The 22,654-nt window shown below is 43.5% G+C and overlaps 1 protein-coding gene across 2 annotated transcripts in view; it reads left to right on the forward strand.

Moving 5' to 3' along the window:
* The window catches only part of FHOD3 (formin homology 2 domain containing 3), a 455,537-nt gene that overhangs the window by 245,233 nt on the left and 187,650 nt on the right, over nucleotides 1-22,654 (forward strand). For both annotated transcript variants that reach the window (XM_084857529.1, XM_084857531.1), the window contains exon 6: nucleotides 10,216-10,310. In XM_084857529.1, coding sequence (XP_084713655.1) covers nucleotides 10,216-10,310 — 95 coding nt within the window. The remainder of the gene's footprint in view (nucleotides 1-10,215; nucleotides 10,311-22,654) is intronic.

Genomic DNA, 22,654 nt, shown 5'->3' on the forward strand with positions numbered 1-22,654 from the left:
CAGCTAGTTCATATGTTTTATATTGAGGCACATTTAACAAGCTTAAGAATAGAATCATATAGTTGGAGGGGGCCTTGTAGGTCATCTAGTCCAACCCGCTGCTCAGTGCAGGAAATCCGGAGCCAGTGCATCTCAACGTATGGCTGTCTTGACTCTGCCTCTTTCTGAAGACCTCCAGAGAATGAGTTCATCCTCCCCTGGTAACTGGTTTCACTATCAAACTGCTCTTACTTTTAGGTTTCTCCTGATCTTCAACCAAAATCTACCCTCGTTATTGATTTATTGATTTATTGATTACATTTCTAACTACCCAATAGCTGAAGCTCTCTGAGTGGTTCACAACAATTAAAGCCATAAAATACAAGACAATAAAATACAATATAAAAGTTTTAAAGTTTAAAACTACAGAATAAAAATAATAACCACATAGAACCTAGCTGCAGTGCAATGATTTAAAATACAATACCAGATTTAAAACAGAAACTGAAAAACTAAAATGCCTGGAAAAATAACAAGGTCTTCCCCTGGTGCTGAAAAGAACACAGTGCAGGCACCAGGCGAGACTCTCTGGGAAGCTCATTCCACAACTGGGGTGCCGCAACAGAAAAGCCCCTCTTTTTAGTAGCCACTCACCTCACTTCCTTCAGTGGAGGCTCCCAGAGAAGGACCGCTGAAGCTTATCTTGAGGCTCGGGCAAGTGTTTATTGGAGGAAACGATCCTTCAGGGAATCTGGCCTCACGCTGCTTAGGGCTTTGAATGTTAATACCAGCACTTTGAATCGGGCCCAGAAATGGACTGGCAGCCAGTGCCGATGGAAAAGTACTGGCGTAATATGGTCACATTGGCCGGTCTCTGTTAACATTCTCGTTGCCCTATTTTGGACCAGCTCAAGTTCCCAGACCACATTAATTCATTCAGGCATTTAATAAAGATAATTTTAAATAGCAGCTGAGCATTGTGTAATGTCATGGGCAAACAGTTGGCTTTCAAACACATGTCAAGTGACCAATGTGTATCCTGCCCAAGCCCACCCTACTGGTTCTGGCTGTCCATCCTTGTTCAGAATTGGTGTTACCAGTATCCTTTTCTACCCAACTTACTGGAGGTTTGAGGTCTCGTCATTACATTGATTTGAGGAGCAATACTTTTTTGTGTGTTTATCCCATTTAGGTTAGTCCTCAAAGCTCACGTAATGGTTCAGAAATCCAGATACCTTTCATTATTGTGTTGCCGTACCAGTTGACGGGGAAGACATCTCTGGTCTCTGCAGAGCCACTCCAAGCATTGGGCAAGTGTCTGCAACCACCCTTTAAAGGGGTCTCGTTACCAGATGTGTATGACAGTGGCATGGTCTCTGTGTATCATGTCTTTACCATTTAATGGCATATATATGAGGGCAGGACATGACAGGTTTCATGGATATGCTTACCATCATGGTACCTTTGTGCAACCTGCCTGCACCCACCTCTGAGTGGGTCAGTTTGCTAATCTCCCATATGTGTGACTTCACGAAGAAGAAAGACAGGTTTCTTGCCAATAACTAACATTCTTCTATTGGTCATCTATGCCATCACACAACCCACCCTCCTTCTCCCTGACGGGCCTTTTATAAGTTTGCTGTGGTTTACAAGGACCTGAGGAGAGAGCCTTTTCCTGCAAAGGAAAATAGCACACTTCAGTACCTAACTGCCTTTAGCCACTACTTTGAAGAATAGCTTCCTTGATTAATTTGTCCCACTATGCATCATTCCAGCACAAGTGCATACCTTCAAGACACAGGTGTTACTCCAGGCACAGGGTGGAGAGTGGCAAAGTATGTTGTAGAGCAACTAAAATGCAAAGTATATCAAGTATGTCAGTTTAAAACATATTTCCACTCCATCTGTGTCTGGGATAAAGATAACTACTCTAAACCATAAGATACATACATTTTCATTCCTTTTTAATGAGAGGTCAGCAGATACTTGATAACAGTTCCACTTTTCTTTAGCTTTTCTTCTATAAAGCAGGATGTCTTGACTGACCAAGAAAGAGATCTTGGAGTACTGGTGGACAGCTTAATGAAAATGTCAACCCAGTGTACAGCTGCTATGAAAAAGGCAAATTCCATGTTAGGCATAATTAGGAAAGGAATTGAAAATAAAACTGCCAAGATCATATTGCCGTTGTACAAATCTATGGTGCAACTACACTTAGAATACTGTGTACAGTTCTGGCCATCCCACCTAAAAAAAGGATATTTTAGAGTTGGAAAAAGTGCTGAAAAGGGCAACTAAAATGATCAAAGGGCTGGAGCAACTCCCATGTGAGGAAAGGTTACAACATCTGGGATTATTTAGCTTAGTAAAAAAGTAAGGGGAGACATTACTCTTGTTCTCTGATAATACTAGAACCCGGGGTCATCCCATGAAGCTGGCTGTTGGGAGGTACAGGACAGATAAAAGGAAGGACTTCTTCACACAGCGCATAGTTACTGTGGAATTCACTTCCACATGATGTAGTGGCAGCCACCAATTTGGGTGGCTTTAAAAGGGGGTTGGACAAATTTCTGGAGGATAAAGCTGTCAGTGGCTATTAGTCCTGATGGCTTTATGCTATCTCCAGTATCAGAGGCAGTATGCCTGTGTACACCAGTTGCTGGGGAACATGGGTGGTAAGGTGCTGTTGCACTCATATTATGCTTGTGGGTTTCCTGGGGGCAGCTGGTTGGCCACTGTATCAACAGAATGCTGGACTGTATGGACCCTTGATCTGAACCAGCAGGGATCTTCTTATGTGTCTCTCAACCTAGAGTCAACTGTTTGGTTCCCCATTTTGCATTTAGTATTCTTCAATCTACCTTGTTAGGTGGTAGACTGTCCTTCATTAGAGGTTTTTAAGCAGAGGCTGGATGGCCACCAATCAGAGATGCAGTAGCAGCAGAATTCCTACAGCAGGGCAGGGAGTTGGACTAGATGACCTTTGAGTTTCCTTCCAACTCCATGATTCTTTAAATGGTGTTTCTCAAATGGGGACTAGAACTGTGCGAGGGTGGTGGGAGTGGTGAAAAATTTTGTTTATTTTTAATTGACACTGCAATATAATGTGCAAATTTAGTAATCCTAACTAGTATGGCCGAAGGCAACGGAACAATTGGTTCCTCTACTTGAATAGTTGTGCAGAAGAGAGAATTGGAGGTGCTTCTTTAGTGGAGAAAATTGACTACTGTAACAATGCTGTCCTCGACACAACTATTAAAGGGATAGGAGCCCCATCCTCCTTTGCATTTGTATGTCCTAATCATAACTCTGAAGCTTTTACAGCACTGCTACAAATTAGCGAACAATCAAAGGAATTTTGATCTGCCATTTGTGCCCCTGTCTTTCGCCGTGATAGGCTACGTAAATATTTATGTAGTCTATCACGGCAAAAAAACAGGAATGCAAATGGCGGCCGCTGTAGCCGCCGCCATTTGCGTTCCCTTTTTTATATTTACATAGACTATCACAGGCTCCGCAGGGACGTAAATGGCGTAATAAGTATTTATGTAGTAAAAAGTATTTACGTAGCCTATCACGGCAAAAATGGGGAAGCGAATGGCGGCTGCAGATGCGGCTGCCATTCGCAAAGCAGCGCGAACAGCACCAGGTAAGTGCTCTGTTTTCCGTGCCTTTCGTGGGGGGTGGGGCAGGGGGGATTCATTCCGCCACGGATTTCAGGGGGCCGAATGCACTGGCATTTGGCCTCACTGAAATCCGTGGCGGAATCCTCTGACATCCCTAGTTAGAAATAAGCAGCATAACAGCAGCAAGCGCCCTTAGCATTCATTCTCAGCTTAAACTAACCGCACTTGGTTCTCAAGCATAGCTACCTGCAGCTTTAAAGTAAACAAACTCTGCTTCTCAGGCTCATCAGTGATAAGACATTCTCCTCATTAGTGAGGAATTTTCTTGGAGCTGCTTCTCACCCTTTTGACTCATCTGGCTACATCAGGAGGCTGGTTAAGGGAAAACAGCAGCCCTCTGACCAAAGGCAGACAGCATTATGGATCTAAGCCACTCTAAAACTACTAATAGCTTGGTTCAGGCCTGGGGCCTTACAGAGGGCAATAGCCCTCTCCCACTGTTGTTCCCCAGCAACTGGTATACAGACGTATACTGCCTCTGGTACTGGAGGGAATCTATAGCCAACATGACTTGATAGCCTTATCCTACATGAATCTGTATAATCCCTTTTAAAGTCATCTAAGGGTGGCTTTCACCACATTCTGTGGTAGCATATTCCACAGTTTAACTCTGCAGTGTGAAAAACTACTTTTATCTGTTCTGAATCTCCCTTTATTCAGCTTCATTGGATAACCCTGAGTTCTAGTATTATGAGGGAGGGAGAACAACTTTTCCCTATCCACTTTTTCCACACCATGCATATTCTTATACACCTCTATCATATTGCCCGTACTCTCCTCCCTGCCCCCAATCTAAGCTGTTCCACATCTCCCACCATTCATCTTCATTGGATGACTTCAATTTCTTCCCACCAGAGACATATAATTATGTAAACCTCTATCATGTCTCCTCGTATTCACCTTTTTTTTTCTAAACTAAAAAGCCCCAAACTTTGTCACCTGTCCTCATGGGGGAGTTGCTCCTGAGCATTTTGGTTATCTTTTTATACACTTTTTCCAGCTCTACAATATTGTTTTTGAGATGTGGCGGCCAGAACTGTACACAGTATTCTGAGTGCAGCCACACCATCCTCATTTATACTACAGACAATATTTTGAGCTGTACCTTTTCTAAACACGTTCCTGACATTCTCTGTGTTTTTCAACTTAAGTACCATGTTAAGCGTTTAGGGGGAAAGGATTTGGCACAGAAGCTACTTTGAAGAAATATTGGCATCCCAGTTAATGTACTGTACATAATTAATCGAGATGGATAAAAGAAAGCTCACACTTGCAGCTCCTTTCTTTGCAAATTCTAAATGATCTCAAAGGCAGCTGAAACGATGGGAGGGTGGAGCGGAGAGTGCAGAAAATACATTTCTTCCTCTTTCAGATGTGGCTGATACAGCACATCATCTGACGCCAGGCTCAATACAGTGGCCCACCTGTTGACAAACGTGGATTGGTTTTCTCAGATTTTACCATTTCTGTGGCAGCTGCATTGGCTGCCAATTCATTGCTGACCTCAAGTCAAAGTGATATTTTTGAAATCTCTAAATGGCTTGGGTCCTAATTCTCAGGGAATGCATCCTCCCGTAGGAGCCTCCCCCCTCCAACACTTAACATCTTCTAAGGAGATCCTGCATCAGATTCCATCTCATGAAGAGGCTGTGTTAGCCTCTACAAGGATCAAGGCCTTCTTTGTGGCAGGTCTGGTGCTCTAGTGATGCATATATGTGCGCATGCAGAGCTGAGTGAAATAATGTTTGTATTTGAGCATGGTACAACACACAGTGACTCATAGTAGTTGTGCAATTTTTCATACAAACACAAAATGTATACCATTTGTAGACTAATATATAACAGTTATTTTCAGATATGAAAGCATGGGCTGTTGCACATGTGTGTACATGTACAGCCAATTACAATTGTATGTGTTTTCATATAAGTACCAAATTTACATCATTTGTGGACTAATACATAATGATCATTTCTCAGATATGGCAATAATATGGTATTGCACATACACGTATATGGCAGCTGATTGAGCACCATGCTCAGTTGTCTGTGCATGTGCACATATAACAGAAAAAGCTTGTAGATGCAGCTTACAAATATGCTGTAAAGGACAGCCTGTAAAACAGTTTGGTGATATCCTGTAAAATATTTTAATTCTGTAAAATATTGATCTTCTTTAAACAGTAACAGACTGTCTGATAGCTTTTCCTTCATGTGTTCACAATTTTCTGTCAATATTCACAATGCTATCCTTCAGCTGGAGCAGATACGATCGAATTCCATAGTCTTGGAAGAAGCCTCTGATAAGATTCTCCAGTAGCAGATGAAAATAGTCAGGCATCTCTTTTGAACACTGTTGTGGTTTCTTTGCATGGGGCTTATTAAAGTGCCTGGCTTTTTTATGACTCTGCTGAGCGACAACCCAAAAGCTCTGAACTAATGCAATCCAGAATTTACCTAGATATTTAGCCAATCTTCGTTGTTGTAATAATGTGTATGTGATGCTTTAAAGGCAGACTTCCAGCAGCCTTTGATTTATGTTCATTATTAATTTGAACAATATGTGTGAGGCATAAAATTTGTTTCACATTTTCTTCAGATACAAATTAAATCCTTTCCTCCTGATCCAAGGAGTTTCACTACAAAGGAGCAGCTTGATGACCTTATCTGATTCTGATCAAAGGCCTCTTTTTCTGTACTGAAGAGAAGCAAAAATAATATTCATTAAGGCATTCTCTAATTACAGCTGGATGGCAGTTGTTTTGAATTATCTAATAATAATAAAAATAATGCTCTGGATTCCTTTGATGTAATTTTAATAGTCAGTGGATGGCTATGTGCGTTTGAAGATATTCTCTTCATTGTTCACTGACATGGAGGATTGAGCCAAAGCTAACAAAATGCATTTCAACAGATAATTATAAAGTTCAGCACTGATGGAGGAAGAATCAGTTGCAAAAATACAAGAGGGGTGATACCTGCTTTGACACCTGTACATATGGAAAGGAACTAGGGCTTTTAATAGACCTTAAGCGAAACATATGACAGCAGTGTGATGCAGCAGCTAAAAAGGCTCATGCACTTCTAGGTTGCATCAACAAAGGTATAGAGTCCAGTTCATGAGAAATAATGGTACAGCTCTAATCTGCATTGGTCAGACCTTACCTGTAGTACTGATGTCCAGTTCTTGGGACAACAGTTTAAGAGCAGTCCTGAAGATTTGTTAGCATTTGGAGGGACACAGATGGTGTTGTGTCTGCAAAAATTTATACATTTCTCCCCAAGTTCTCCATAGTCTCATGGTCCAGGACCATGAGCCTTCTGAGACTGAGGTTTCTAGCGGTAATTCCTCTAAAGAGGAGTCAGAACCAGTTCCTGGACCTTCACAAGTAAGGCCCTCCACATTGGATCCACACCCTGTCCTCTCAATTCCCATGAGGCACTGCTGCCCTCTGAGTCCAAGGTGTGGATGTTGGACTCCTCCAGTGAGCAGGGAGGCCCTGGGGAGCATTCCCTAACTGTCTTCTCACTCCCCGGGCTCTCACCACCTAGAAAAAGCCAGTGACTGGGAGAAAGGGCACTGGCCCTTTAAAAACCCCAGCTACAGCATTTGAGGAATTGGAGCTCCTGGAAGAACTCTCTTGGCCTGGCTATAAAACCCTGCCAGTTGCTCTAAGCCATTGCTGGGGTAACTCATCTTACCTGGCTGCAGGGTTGCTCTCCACAGCCCTGAATCTGAGCTCACAGTCCCCTGGGTGAGCACCTGCAGTTCTATCCAGAATTCTGAACCTGCTGCAATCCAGAACCATTTCAGCCACTGTACACCCCATGTCCCCTCACTTGAGCCTTTGCCTTGTAGGGATGACAGAATCTGCCATGGAACAGACACAGATAAGAAAAAGATCAGGGGGCAGGGGGGAGGGGGGACGGAGAGGAGGGGTGTAGTTTTATGACTGGGATCTCCAGGTTCTAATCACAGTAGATGGTTTTATCATCTCCAATCCCTGTGCTTTGTGGGAGGGATGTTGAAGTTATATATTGCAGGTCTGAACTTTTTCAGGTTCAGTGCTTTTTGCTAGCTCTCTCTCCCAGGACCAAGAATTTTAAAATAATTTTGGTGGAGTCTGTGGGACATTGGAGGGTATAGCATTGGGTGCTATAAGACTGGATGTTCAAGTCCTTCTGCCTCTGCTACTGTATGCTCCAAATCCATCAATCACCCCTGTCCTATTGCATTTTCTGTGACTTTGGTGCCAACTGAGTAGAAAACAAGCAAAAAAACCTTAACACTGTTTTTCATTTACCATGATTTTCTAGACCTTGCACCTATGCTGAAATGCTGCATGTTTCTTGCCTAGGGTCACTTCTATGACATATGCTATTTTCATACAAATTGCTCCAAAAAACATGGAGTGGGAAGTGAATCACTCCCCCCGCCCCCCCAAAAAAAACATTTGAAGATTCCTATTCCACAAAAATCCATGGAACCTATCCTTCTTAAAGTTTGCCAGCTTCTTAACTAGGACCACCTCTGGGCTGTACATCACTTCATAACAATTGCCTGTAAGAAATGTAGGAGGATAAGAGCATCCTTGTTTGGAAACCCCCAACTGAAAATGCCGGTCCTACACATAACTCCCTACACCTATTCATCTGAAATCTAGCAGGTTCAATCCCCACAGAAGGGTTATTTACCCTGGCGATTTTCATCATAACAACCTAAGAAGAGCCATGCTAGATCAGACCAAGGGTCCACCTAGTCCAGCATTCTGTTCAAACAGTGGCCAACCAGCTGTGACCAAGGACCCACAAGCAGGGGATGAGCGCAAAAGCACCCTCCCACCCATGTTCCCCAGCAACTGCCTCTGGTACTGGAGGTAGCACATAGCCATCAAGACTGGTAGGCATTGATAGCCTTTTCCTCCAGGAATTTGTCTAAACCCCTTTTAAAGCCATCCAAATTGGTGGCCATCACCACAACCTGTGGTAGCGAATTCCATAGTTGAACTATGCGCTGTGTGAAGAAGTCCTTCCTTTCATCTGTCCTGAATCTCCCACCAATCAGCTTCATAGGATGACCCCGGGTTCTAGTATTTTGAGAGAGGGAGAAAAATTTCTCTGTATCCACATTCCACACACCATGCATAATTCTAATTCTGCCAAGGAATAAAAAAGTTATAAGCAGTTCCTTTGAAAAGATCTATATCAAACTTTAAAGGCAAATTGCAAAAAAAACAACAAAAAGCAACCAGCACCTATTTCCTTAGAATATGGCAGGTGTAATTTCCTCATAAAGGGCCACCATGCCTACAGATTTAAGGCTGACAAACAAAAAGTTATAGCCATTCTGTTGACTTCCAATGATAGGCAATGGGAGGCATGAAAGTTTGGATTTCCAAATTGTAGTTGGTACAAGATACGGTGGTAAAAAAATTTCATGGAATACGGGACTATGTTTGAGGGATAAGGTTCACACTATGGCCCTGCTCTGAGTTTTTCTCACTCCAGTTTCCACCTGTTGAAACTGGGGGGAAAACCCAGCAGGTCTGCCTCAGCTTTGGCCAGTTGTCCTCACAGAATCCCAAAGCTTCAGCCCTTTTTCTTTGTCTCAAGGAGACACCCAGTAGGTTAACTGGTTTTCTTTAACCAATACAGGAATAGAAACAGGAAAACAGTCTTTTCTATTTGGTAGCATTAATAAATCAAACCAACATGTGGGGTTATATAGATAATAAAACAACTAAAATTCTATTAAATAAAAGAAGAGTTATACAGGTTATTATTTAATCATACTATACTTAGTCTTAACCTACCTACCCCTTCTAAACCCTTCTCCCCAAACCCACTCACTAGATGTACATTCACTGAATCTCCGACCGACCGTTAAACTGTCCTCTCCTTTTAAAACTCACAAGTCCCTCCCACTTTTCACACACACCCCAACATTCCATTAACTCTAACTTACCTGGATAACATTTTACAGTTCAAACACAAACATTTACATTCTCATGCATACGTTACATAGTAGGTACAAGATCATGGTGGTAAAAAAACACACATGAACAATGGGACTATGTTTGAGGAATAAGGTTCACACTGGTAGAGTTGCCAACTGATTTTACGGAGGGGGGGGCAGAAAACTCAGGTCCCCTCCCCAGCTCCTTTTTTTTTTTTAAGTTGTAAGGAACAGGCAGCTTTTGGGTCCATCCTTAGCAAAAACGTTTGGGCTGTTCTCACAAACCTGCCCACACCCACTGGCCCACCCCCTGGGCATCATCCCCTGTTCCTATCCAGATATCAGATTTTGTTGTTATTATTTAAAGAGTTGGCAACTGTAGCCACTGGAATTATATTTAGATTGCATGTGCATAAAACTGCATTCCATCTAGAAGAGTGATTCAAGGTTATTTAGAATGACCGTTCGTTGTAATTTAAAAACCGAAAGTGGTAGTGTGCCTTTTCTCACTCATGTCTGAGATCTGGTACTTATTATATAACAATAACATAGTAAGCAACTGCATTTAGCTAACGCCTTTTTTTTTTATTTCCTTAGCCCTGGGACAAATTATGCTGTATGTAGATGGGATGAATGGAGTAATAAATCATAATGAAACAATCCAGTGGCTGTACACTCTCATTGGGTCAAAGGTAAGAAGAACCCTATGAATTAAACAGTTTGTGAAGATTTTACCATAGACTGTAATATATATATATATATATATATATATGCATAAAAAGCTTTAAAAAAAAGATAGAGGCCGTGTTGTTGACTCGTAAGAAATTTTGCTAGATTGATTGTCCCTAGCAAGCAGGGAAGTACACATGTGAAGGGGAGTGCTACTTTTCATTTTTTAATATCACCTTCCTCTTTTTTTAGCTAATGAAAATCATCCATGGGATAGTGTGTGGCATCATGTTACTAAAAAGCGTTGGTGCTTACTTTTAATGCCCTACACAATTTGGGACCTGGGTCCCTGAAGCATTTCTTGCTCTAACATGAACCTGCCCATAGATTTATGTAACCTTTGGAGGTCTTTCTTCAGGTGTCCCCCCCCCACACACACACACACACTGAAGTGAGGTAGGTGACAATTGGGGAGAGGATTTTCTTGGTTTATGGAATGCTTTTCCTAGAGATACCTGGCGCATAATTTGATGCCTTTTTGATAGCAGTAAAACCCCTTTTTTAATGTGATGGACATTATTTTAATTGCTACTAGTATTATCCTGCTGTTCGTTTGTTGTTAGTTTATTTATTCGTTTATTACTGTTTATTGTTTAGTTTTTACCTTTTAAGCCACCCTGAAATGTTTTACATTGAAGGGCAGGATATAAAGTGATAAATAACAATAGATCCCTTACCATATACATGGTGGGAAGCACCGTATGGAGAAAAGAAGTGCAAAGCACATGCACAAAGTTGCCCCAATATGGACTATATCTGGAGCTCCCACAGAGGTAGTCTTCTCTCATTCCTTCTTTTGGCCCCAGTAGTACCCATTTCCTACTTTTACTCTCCCTTCTTTCCTTCAGTGCTCCTATTCCATGCTAGACAATTTTCAAATTATACATCAGTTCAAATACTGCCCTTATGCAAATTAGGCATATCAAATCCAAGTTTATTATTTTTTCTATATTTTAGTGTATGCAAAATGTGTATGCATTTCTGTAGTCATTTCTGCTAATATACACATTTTTATATCTTTTTACCTATTTTTGCAAGCACATTTCCCTAATACACGCATTCTGAGATGTGTGAATAATGAGATATAATTGCATTTTGATTCATGTATTGATTTGGGAAGTGTGAATTAGGTAGATACGTATTAAAATGTGAAATGAATAAATGTCTCCCCCTTCCTTACCTTAGGATTTACACTTACAACATTAGTAAGTGGTCATAAAACCTATACTGCAATATGACTTCCCTTTGCCTTTTCTTATTGAAAGTTTGGTTTCCCAGTTTGATGATCTAGGCCATGACTAGGCTGTCACAATTTTTCCTAAAAGATTCCACCTTTTAGCATTGTTGGATGTAGAAAGTAATCCACTTTCAAAGTGATCAAGAGTTGTTTTTGAAGACTGGAATGACACATATTGTTATAGGTTGATAAAAGATTTATATCTCACTTATTGTTTTCATTTCTCACCCTCTGTGTGGATCCCATATTTTAAGGAAAACACTGTAGTAGCTCTTCATCTTTTACTTGGTTTTATAATAGTTAGGAAGCTTTTTAAGGGATCCTTAAAAACTGCGGATAAGATCAATCTTTTGATGTCTTTTATAACTGATTGTCCGTGTGGTAAAATCTGTTGTAGATGCCCAGTTTTATCTAGTAAAAGAAATTCCAGACAGGTTGAAATCTCAAGTTGTTAGATCTTGATGATAGGATTTTCCTTTTTCCCCTTTCTGCCCTTGTTCTCTCGCTGCTGCTGCTGATTAATTTCATTTCTGTACTGCCCCCTAGCTGAAGCTGTCTGGGCAGTTTACAGCAATTTATAAAAATACACCAGCACTACAAAACCACATAATAAAAACTGTCTAAAATTTTTAACACAGAAAATTTAAAACAATGTAAACAATTAAAAGCACCTTGGTAATCTCACTTCCACCATCAGAAGTAAAAACAATGGGGAAATCTACAGTTAAACACTTCTAATCTGTGATTAGCACTCCCCCTAAATCTTACAGGCTATATCTTTTTCTAAAAGGATAAATGTTTGCTAAGTACCTGCTTCTACTTAAGTTACAAAATAAGTAAGAAAAAGAACTGTAACTCACAAGTTTATGAGCCAAGATGGAAAAATAAATGTGATTAATGCTACTCTTTTTATTTTTCATTTATTTATTTATTTATTGCATTTATATCCCGCCTTTTTTCCTCTTGCAAGGAACCCAAGGCGGCTTACATTCTCCTTCTCCTCCTCTCCATTTTATCCTCACAACAACAACCCTGTGAGGTAGGTTGGGCTGAGAGTCTGTGACTGGCCCAAAGACACCCAGTGAGCTTACATGGCCGAGTGGGGACTAGAGCCCAGATCTCCCAGCTCCCAGTCCAACACTCTAGCCACTACACCATGCTGGCTCTCACTGTTTCCCTTTATCTTACATATTTCCTAGGTCTTACAGACTTTAGTTAGTGAAACGTTACTTCTTTAGGCTTGTTGCCCCAGCATTCTCCTCCACCTCAGTGTGACATGACTATTTAAGTATATCCTGAAGAATATCCTGAATGTTTGTGTGCCAGGATCCCTGTCCTGGAGCAAGTGTGTCTTGGGGTGGGGGTGGGGGTCTCTCTAAGTATCCAACTGTATTTGGTTGGAATATTCTAGCTGATTCTTTTCCTTAAATCTGGATAGCATTTTTAATTGTCTACCTGGCTCCCTAGCAAGTAGCACTTGAGCATAACAGTGGCTTAGACATTTTCATGTGGAAACGTCATCTCTCTGCTTCTGGCAGAGGTGAGGTCATGTGAAACTACATTCAGTGCAGTATAAACTAGCTCTGCAGCATAGACAGTGTGCAAATCAAAAAAATTACAAAAAAAGTAAAACAAAAATTCTCCACAATCATCTACTGTTTCCAAAGCCAGCCTAATGTGTTGTTAGGTATGGTTGTATTTAAATTCAGCTGCATTAATGGACAGTTGAGAAAATATATTCTACTTTCTGCAGTTTTCTTTGGAGGATTAGCTGAGCTACACAAAGCAAAGGTTTGTTGACTCTTTAACATTGTCAAAGAAATACGTGTCTATGTCCTTTCATCAGGCATCCTCCTCTGACCAGTCCTCACCCCCAGTTCTGGATGAGGTTCCACTTGTCCTCTGACAAAGGCTATTTTGCCACACTATGTGCCCAATTTTACTAGACAGTGCACCGCTTATAGCAGCCTCCCCCCAGTTCCTTCCAGATTTTGTAGACTACAAATCCCATAAGCCCCAAGCCAGCATGGCCAATGGTCAGGGATGATGGGAGTTATAGTCTGAATGTTGGGGAAGGCTGCCTTACAGACAAACCCTTGTCACCAAGGCCTTTAGCACCCTTGCTCACCAACCTGGCAAATGTAGGACTTGTGGTTACAGCGGCATCAAGGGTGACATGGTTGGGCACCTGCCAAGGGCCCACACCCCAGCAGGGCACACTGCCAAGAACTTGCTGGAGTTGTTCATCCTCTTCACCATTGCAACCAGCTTGTTCACCTGCATCTTGCTCTAGCCAGACAGTGGTGGTGGTGAGAAGGAGGAGTGTAGATACCACTTCCTGCTTACTCACTGGCTGTCTTCCTGTCAAGCAAGCAAGTGATAACCATGATGAGAAAGAGGAGTAGGGGCAATAGTGGCTGGTAGCAATGGTGGTGAGAAGGTAGACTTACTCAGGGAATGGGCCCAAGGGCCCTCAAAAACCTGGAGCTGGCACTGGATGGTTAGCAAGCATATGAACAGAAAATAGTTGTGGGCAGGTGGGTTGTGAAGCCAGTTACTCCCTCATGGCTGTTGCATCATGTAATAGTTGAGCTTCTGTTTGTCATCTGGTGTAATGCCAGACTAAATTGTACACTTCCCTCTTCTAGATGGGCAAGATGTTGGTCCTTGTTCATAGGAAAATCATCTTCCATGTTTCATAAGCCTGCCGTATTTGTGCTGGGAAAAGCAGAGGAATTTGCTGTTGAGATACATGGTTTCTGTAGATTTTTGCCAGAGTACAAAGTTCTTTATAGGGCTTTTATATGATTTATCCTCAAGCGGGACCCAGGACATCATGACTTGTCAAGGCCACACGGTGAGTTTGGAGAGAAACTGGGAGTTTTCATCTAGATCTTCCATGTCCAAATCCACTTCACCATAGTGGCCTTCAGAGGCTCTAAGAATGCCACAAGGGCAAAGTCTCAGTGTTTATTTCATCCCTCCCTCCTCTTTCCTTTTCTTGATTCATTCATATGTTTTTCTCCACTCTTACTTTACTGCAGTCCCTTTCTTTTGAGTGTAATAGTCTCATTTTCCTCTCCCTGTATTGCATAACCCAGGGATTACGCGGCTTGTCCCTCACAGTGCAATCCTATACAGGTCTACTGAGAAGTAAGCCCCAGTGCCTTCAGTTGGGCTCACTCCCAGGGAAGTAGGTATAGGATTGTAGCATAAGGGAATTTTTAACAGGTACCCCTTGGGTTGCCATTCACGGAGCATGAGTAGGGAGAGAAGGCATCACCCCACCACGCTCTTGTTTCCTTCCACATGTGATTGTTCTTCAGGAGCAGTGGCCTCTCTGGTCAGTTCAGAGGTTCAACACATTGACTGACAATTGGGCTAGGTATGTCTGCCAAAGGCACAAATCGCTTCAGTGAACAAAAGGATGACAGTTTCTGTAGTTAGTTATACATAATGACATATAAATAATATACACAGCAAACGCTGCTTTTTACGCAGTACACAACAATACCCTGCTTTTTTAAAAACAAAATCTCTCCTCCTCCTCCTGCTCTTATATTTTTTCTTCACAGAAGGGTTTGTACAAATGTCCTCAGCGGACTCGAAAACCATGCATCCAATTGTTATGAAACATTTAGGATTTGATGTACCTCTATCTGGGGTGGTTTTAGGCATAGTGAAATTTTTGTCCACCATCAGATACTGAACCTCTGTAATCAAATAGATACAGCATGGGCCAGGGGACAGGAGCAAGTTGCCCAGGTAATGGAAGAAGAATGTAGGTATTTGATGTGGTGGGAGGTGTAGAGAAGGCAGAGTGGAGAAGAAGGGAGTCATGGCTGACAGAGAGGGAAGCCCAAAGCAGTCTTGAGGAGACAAAGAACAAAGCACATTAATAATTATTACTTCAGATGTGTCTGAAGCCTGCAGTACTACCTTCACTCACTACATGACAGAGTTTCTTAACCAGGAGATAATTTTGCAGTTCATACAGTTCTGTGTATGAACTGCAAAATTATGTATGAACTGTGGCAGGTGTGTAAGTTTTTGCTGGATCAAATTAAGGGCCCATCTTAACCCATGCAAAGCCAGGTCTGTTTGCTAGTCTTCAGTATAGCTGAGGGCACGTCTTTAATCCTTGCTAAGATTTTTCAACAGAGACACATGCATGTGGCATTCAGATCTTTTTAAAAATGGCACTATGGTCTCCTCCAAAAGACCCAAAGAACCATTGATTGATTGATTGATTGATTTGATTTGATGTGTCTTACAAAAAAATTATAATATGTTTCACTCCAGAGTAAGTGAGAGATCGTCTCTCCCATATCCTTATTTTATTATTATTTATTATTGCATTTATATCCCGCCTTTTTTCCTCTTGCAAGGAACTCAAGGCGGCTTACATTATCCTCCTCCTCCTCTCCATTTTATCCTCACAACAACAACCCTGTGAGGTAGGTTGGGCTGAGAGTGTGTGACTGACCCAAAGTCACCCAGTGAGCTTCCATGGCCGAGTGGGGACTGGAACCCGGATCTCCCAGCTCCCAGTCCAACACTCTTGCCACTACACCACACTGGCTCTCCTGTTATATCCTGTTTTTGATCATCTATTCTGTCCCTGTTACTCATGATGTGTGAATATAAGAAGAATACCACAAGGACAGATCAGGACACAGTAATCTTAAGTGCACTTGTGCTCACCAAGGAATGTAGATACTCCCAAATGGGCACACTGTAAGGCAGCAAGATGAGTACATGAAGAAAGAAGTCCTGGGATTTCTAAATTCCCCATTTTCTGCTATAGAAAACCGTCCCACAGCACCACCTAGCAGAACAAATCAAGAATAGCAGGAGGAATGGCAAATTTGGAAGTGATACAACACAAAGATGCATGCTGCACTCCAGCATATTTTTATTTTTATACCTGCTAATTGTTCTTGTGTTACTCATTCCTTGGGTAGGGTGTGTGTCTAATATTGGATTGAGTCCCGAGGTTCCTTCCAGCTTAGCAGATCATTTTAAGAGAGGTCTGGCCAGGTCTGATCCAGACACATCCATTGTTAGGTAACTTGGAGATGATAAGTTGCCATGGGAACCACATAGTCAGCTGTTGGCTCTTAATGGTTGGCCTTATGAATGGCCAGCAGATATCGGGATGCTTCTCCCCCCTCCCTTCCTGGCCAAGTGTCTGAGTGTAAAGGACAGCCTGTCATTTAGAGGGGTTTTGGGGACAGAGACAGAACTGAGCTGGAGCTCTGGAGTTTCTACTGGAGTGTTAAGCTGGGCCCCTCCATCTAGGTTCAACCTATATATTTGCAAATAAACAAATTTTATTAAAAAAAAAAACCCCATAAACCTCCTGTGAGCTTCCTTCAAAAATTCCAAACCTATGTAACCACCGCACCCTTGGGAATTCTCATCACTGGGAAAATTGGGGCATACATAACACGAGTGTCGAGAGTACGATTGTGTTTCCTTGGAGAGGACCTGTGGTCAGTGTCATTTGGCTGGAATGGAGACAGTAACAATTCCTGGAGCAAATGAAACTGATGTTCCAGCAGCAAATGGAGAAGGTCAAAAGGGACCTGGAATCCAAAAGGGAGACCTTTTTAGACAGTCTCAGAAACTGGAGACCAACGTGCAACAGCAAAGCCAGAGGCTTGAAATAAAAATGGACAGTTTGGAAACCTCTCAAATGTAGCTGAAGCAGAGCCTGGTGTTTTCACATCAAGATATAAGAGTCTTATTAGACAGAAGCTGTTAAGCATGTAATGCTGACCTAGAAGCCCAGCTTCTAGGTCTAGAGACCAGACAGGGCTTCAAAAGTATCACTGACAGTCGAGCCAGGAAACTCCTCAAGTGCATTCAGGAAACTATTTGGTTCCATCACTTGCTTGGGGCAGACTATTTTAACCAGTCCACCACCCCTGCAGAGGTTTATTTTATTATTAGTTGTATTTATTTACAGTATTTGTATACTGCCCCACATCCAAAGACCTCGGAGTGGTGAACAGCAGCCAGGATAATTAAAACACCATGTTAAAATAATTTAATTTTTTAACAAAAGAAACAGAGTTCTGATAAAACCAAGCTTGATAAACCACAGCCAGTCACTTGAGGAAGGCTTCCTGAAATAACGATGTTTTCAGGAGGTGCCGAAAGCAGCACAACGTTGGCACCTGCCAGACCTCCAGAGGCAAGGAATTCCATAGGAAGGGGGCCATCACACTGAAGGCTCTTTTCCTGGTGGACTCCAATCGGGCCATGGGTCCATGTGGAACCACCAGGAACATGCCCTCCGATGACCTCAGTGACCAGGCAGGTTGGTTCAAACCAGCAGCCAGCCTAAAACTAACCAGAAAGTAAGACAGCCATGACAATGGAGTCACATGTAGCTTCTCCACCTTCAGAGTATCAACTCCACCCAAACAATACCAAATCAACAGTGTTTCCTGCTGGATGTGTGGGACCAGATACTAATTGAGCCAGGTCCATGGTTGCTATGGCAAACATGAAATCCTCAGCCACTCCCGACCGAGCGACTTCAGCGTGAACATTGAAATCCCCCAGCACAAGAATCCTATGGTGATCCAACAGCAACCTCAAAATCGCCCCAGCTAGCTCACACTGTTGGGCAGCAGGGTAGACGGTACATCCACAGAATCCCTACACCGTCCTACCCATTCAACCTCAGCACCATGCACTCAAAATGGGCAGACTGCCCATTTTGGTTAGTGAGAAAGATTTTTTTAATTGATTCATCCCATTCTGCCTCCCTGCCTCCCCCATACTCAGCCCTGCCCTGCTGTACCACACAACAACCTGTCAGAGGGGTCTGGGTGAAAGAAACTCCCCCCTCTTCTCTTAACCAGGCCTCCATGATAAAAGCCCAGTCAGCAGTTTCATCCAGAATCAAATCTTGGATGATTTGATGTTCTCCCTGCAACTGACCTGGAATTGAAAACGTTTTGCTTGGAAGGTCTGCCTTTGATGCTACCATGGCATCCTTGGTTAAATTGCCATCTGAAAGGAGGGGAGGACAACCACCACCCTACCCTCCCTTCCGTGTGAGAGCCAGGTTGGAATCTCCCACCATATCTCCCCCTCCAGATCAGCTATGAGAAGGGGATTTCCCTGGGGGAGCTGCGCGCTTGGCTGGTGCTTTCAGGAGCTCTTGCAAGTGCCAGCCAAGTGCACTTTGCTCTTGTTTCTCCTTCCCAGTGCAGGGAGTGAAAAGCAAGAGCAAAGTTGGCTGTGCATACAGCTAGTGATTGGTGGAGCTCCTGCAAGTGCCTGCTGAGTCCATGCACTGCTTGCCACCCTAATCAGGACAGTGTATGCCTATGAAGGAGGTGCCTGACTTGGCTGCCGCTGTCCGGGTGGAAACTGAGCCGATAGACCCCCAGAGCAGTTCTGATTCTGAGGAGGATCAGCAATCCATGGGAGAGGAGCCAGCTCATCTCTCACAGGCACAGCAGCTGGCAGAGATTCCTCCTGCCAGCATTCCTGAGATAGATAGCGACCCTGGCATCGAGGGAGTGTGGGAGGGGGGCTGGCTGGACGCTCGACGCCGACGCCGGGAGCGATGACAGCTGGAGGGCGCGGAAAGGAGGCGTAGCGCTTGTTTGGCGCGCAAGCAACGGTCGCATCCCAAGGACCCAAGGGAAAGAGGGAGGAATTCTCCCTAGCCCATAAGTTCAGGGTCTTCCCATGATTCTCCTTCAAATGGGGACCAACTGCCTAACCTGGCGCCTAGGCTACTCTGCTGTACCTTGCTTAGTCGTTGGTGATTAGCATCTGAAAGAGTCATTAAGTTGTAAAAGGATTAAAGCCTGGAAAAGAATCCTTTTGTCTGTGTCTTGAGTTAGCTATTGGAATAGACTGAAAGAGACCGCCAGGGCGCTCCTGACAGCCGCATGCAGGAACGGCAAAGGAACTGCAAGGGCTGGCTGAATCTCTTTCTCCATGCAGAGATGGGCATGGAGCTCCGTTCCTCTCTCTGCATGGACAAATGAAAAATGAGCAGGGGCAGATGATGTCATGGTCCAGGGGATCAGTCCAGTCCCCGGATCCAAAAGGTTCCCTGCCCCTGCCTTAGCCTGCATCTGAGGCTTCCTGTCAGCCCAGCTGAATGATGTAAACATGGCTGGACCAGAAGTGGCAGTCCAAGAGGCCATCTAACATTCCTTCCCTAGCCCCAAGAAAGTGGGCGAAAGGAGGCAGGCTGCATGGAACTTCTCTTGGGGAACGAAGAGGGCAGAGAAACAACAGCAATGAAGTGACAGTCTGCAGACAACCAGTTGTCAGCACCATCCTGTTACCAGGCTAGGAGCTGTATTTGCCAGCTCTGATTGCACTGGGTATAGGTTTCTCCATGATTTTACAGGCCATTTGGCATGGGGACAGAGGACTGACAAGGTGGGTCATCTCCCACCCCCCGCTTCCCCATGTATGGGGTGAGAATGATACTATATGGCTATATGCCTAGCCTGCTGTGCCTGCTCAGGCTAGCTGCCTTGGCCACATCCTATAAAGTGCTTCCTAGCTGTTCCCGAGAGTCCTGGTGCTTACATCCAACCAGAACTCAGTGTCATGTGTCAGGGGCCAGTGTGTTCTCTCTCCCCACCTCCGCATCATACCCACAGTCAGAGATGGTTTAGCCCAAAACAGGGAAAAAATCCCAGTAGTATCAGCAGCTCAGTGTTGTTTTGACTTAAGAGGGGGGAAACACTTGTAATCATAGACTCCATAACATACTGAAAACACGACATAACAGGAAAGCTGCCGTAAAGAAGCAACATAATGAAGAATTGCTGTTGCGGTGGCAAACGCTAGTGATGGGGCATCGCAGGCCTGTTCTGTGACTCTTGCTGTTCTGCTTCTTTTTTTGTGTGACTTTTTTATCTGTGCTGATTTTAAATGGTTTGTGGACTACATAGTATTTTATTATATTTTAATCTATGCAACGCCTAGAGAGACTATGAGGCCGTTGAAAAATTTAATGAATAAACAATAAATGAATAAAATAAGCAACCCTTTTCCAGTCCTTTGACCCTGATCTTATTCACTTCTCCCTCTGTCTGGTTTTATATTTAAAAAGGGAAACATGGATCTCCCACACGTCTTGTGGTTTGGTGCTCAGTTGGTAAGAGAGAGTATGTTGTGGAAGTGTTTGCTGTCACACAGGATTTAAACAGCCTCTCCATCCTAGTCATCTTTGGGAGCTTTGGCAGAGTGGAGCTTGGCTTTGAGGAGCAAATGTGTAATTGTTCCCTGAACATACACACAGACTTTCATTCCGCTGTCTCAATCATCAGGGGAGATATTGTACTAGGCTGGGTATTTCCTAGCCCCCTTGAAGGTGGATGCAGAGGTTGAACTGAGTTTTTGAAGTTTGCATACTGGCTGTCATTCCAGTGATCAAGGGAGATACCATATTACATTGTCTTTTCACTTTCCTGTTCCTCTTGAAATGAGTATAGAGGTCAAGCTGGGTTCATCCTTGAAACAGAATATTATCCTGAACATGCAGCACACCATTTTTTTTTTAATTCCATCACCTCAGTCTTCAGGGGGAGGGGTGTCAAACATCTTTAGGGTGGGGGCTGAATTGGTCCCCTGATCCCTCTGCAGGCCGGATGACACCAGGGGGCAGGGCAACACCCCTGATGCCATTCATCCCTGGCTTGGCTGCACCTAGCCAGGAAAAGCCCATGTGCAGCCAAGTCTCCTTGGCCAAGGCCCTGGTGGGGGAGTATGCCTCTGCCAGGGAGGCTTTGCCCGCCCTGCGCCTTCCCCCTTTGGGGAGAATGTGGGGAGGGCCAAGCATTTAGTACACTGCTCGCCTTTGCCATTGGGAGGGGGAGCAGTATGCAGGGGAATCCCCTGGTCGGAGATAGCACTGAGGATCCCTCTCCCCACTAGCCTTCAGGGAGCAGGGGATTGGGAAGGAGAGGGGCTTGGCCTTGGGGAGGAGTTTCCCCATCCTTGTTCATAGGGAATATTGCAGTGTGTTATATTAGCATTTTCCTCCCCTCCCCTTTGGAAATAAGTGTGGGGGCTGAGTTGGTAATCAAACATGAAATGTAGAATTGTGCCTTGTGTGTGTTTACCATATCTCATTTTTGATACTAACTCCTCTGAAACTTCAGTAGAGGCAAAACACAGTGGAACAAGTGATGTTAAGGTTCTCATAGGGGCTCAACTACTGAATTTTGCAGATCAGTGGAGAAAGGCTACTACAGAACTTGGGTCCAGGAAAAAATACAGCTGGAATACATCTGGAGTTTGTCTTCAGCCTGAGGGACAGATTCCATCCTTCACCAAGGTTCAGGAACAAAGACAAGCACACTGTCGTTCTGCCAAGAGTTCAACATCTCCTGGACATAAAGGCCTTCACAGATGCCCTTGGGAGCAGAGGCTCTCTAGGTTCTATTTAATTTGTACTTGGTTCCCAAAAGAAATGGGGATACCAGATCTATCCTGGATTTGAAATGGGTGAACAGATTTGTGATGAAAATAGACATCAAGCCGGAGATGCTGCAATTGTTGCTCCCATTGAACCCCGACCTTGCTTTCATCCATAGACTTTGGAGAGGCTTACCTGCGCATTCCCATAGGCCCAGCCTGTGGGACATTTTCCCAGCTTATATACAGCAACAAGCATGTCTAGGACTAAGCTCTGCCCTTCGATTTCATGGCAGTTCCAGAGTCTTCACAAAGTGTTGGTGGCTCTGGCAGTGCACCTGAGGCTCCAGGAAATTTTCCTGTATCCTTATTTGGATGACATTCTTATTCAGGTGAAGTGCAAGGAAGAGGATCTCATGGATGTCCAAACCACCTTAGCATATCTCCATGTGCTGGGCTTCATGGAATTTTGGGCTCCTGGCTCAGGTGATGGACCTCCTGGGAGTACCTTTTAAGAGGAGGAGGAGGAGGATTCAGGAGCATACAAAGAAACTGAGGACTTCTCCGCAGGAGGATTTTATTTATTTATTACAATTATTGACATCCCAACTTTCAGGATACTAATCATTCCAAAGTGGTTTACGTTGGAATGATTACTAT

The sequence above is a fragment of the Heloderma suspectum genome, chromosome 5, assembly GCF_057233095.1.
Source record: "Heloderma suspectum isolate Gila_16-S chromosome 5, 16-S_ref, whole genome shotgun sequence".
In the NCBI taxonomy this organism is placed as follows: domain Eukaryota; kingdom Metazoa; phylum Chordata; class Lepidosauria; order Squamata; family Helodermatidae; genus Heloderma; species Heloderma suspectum.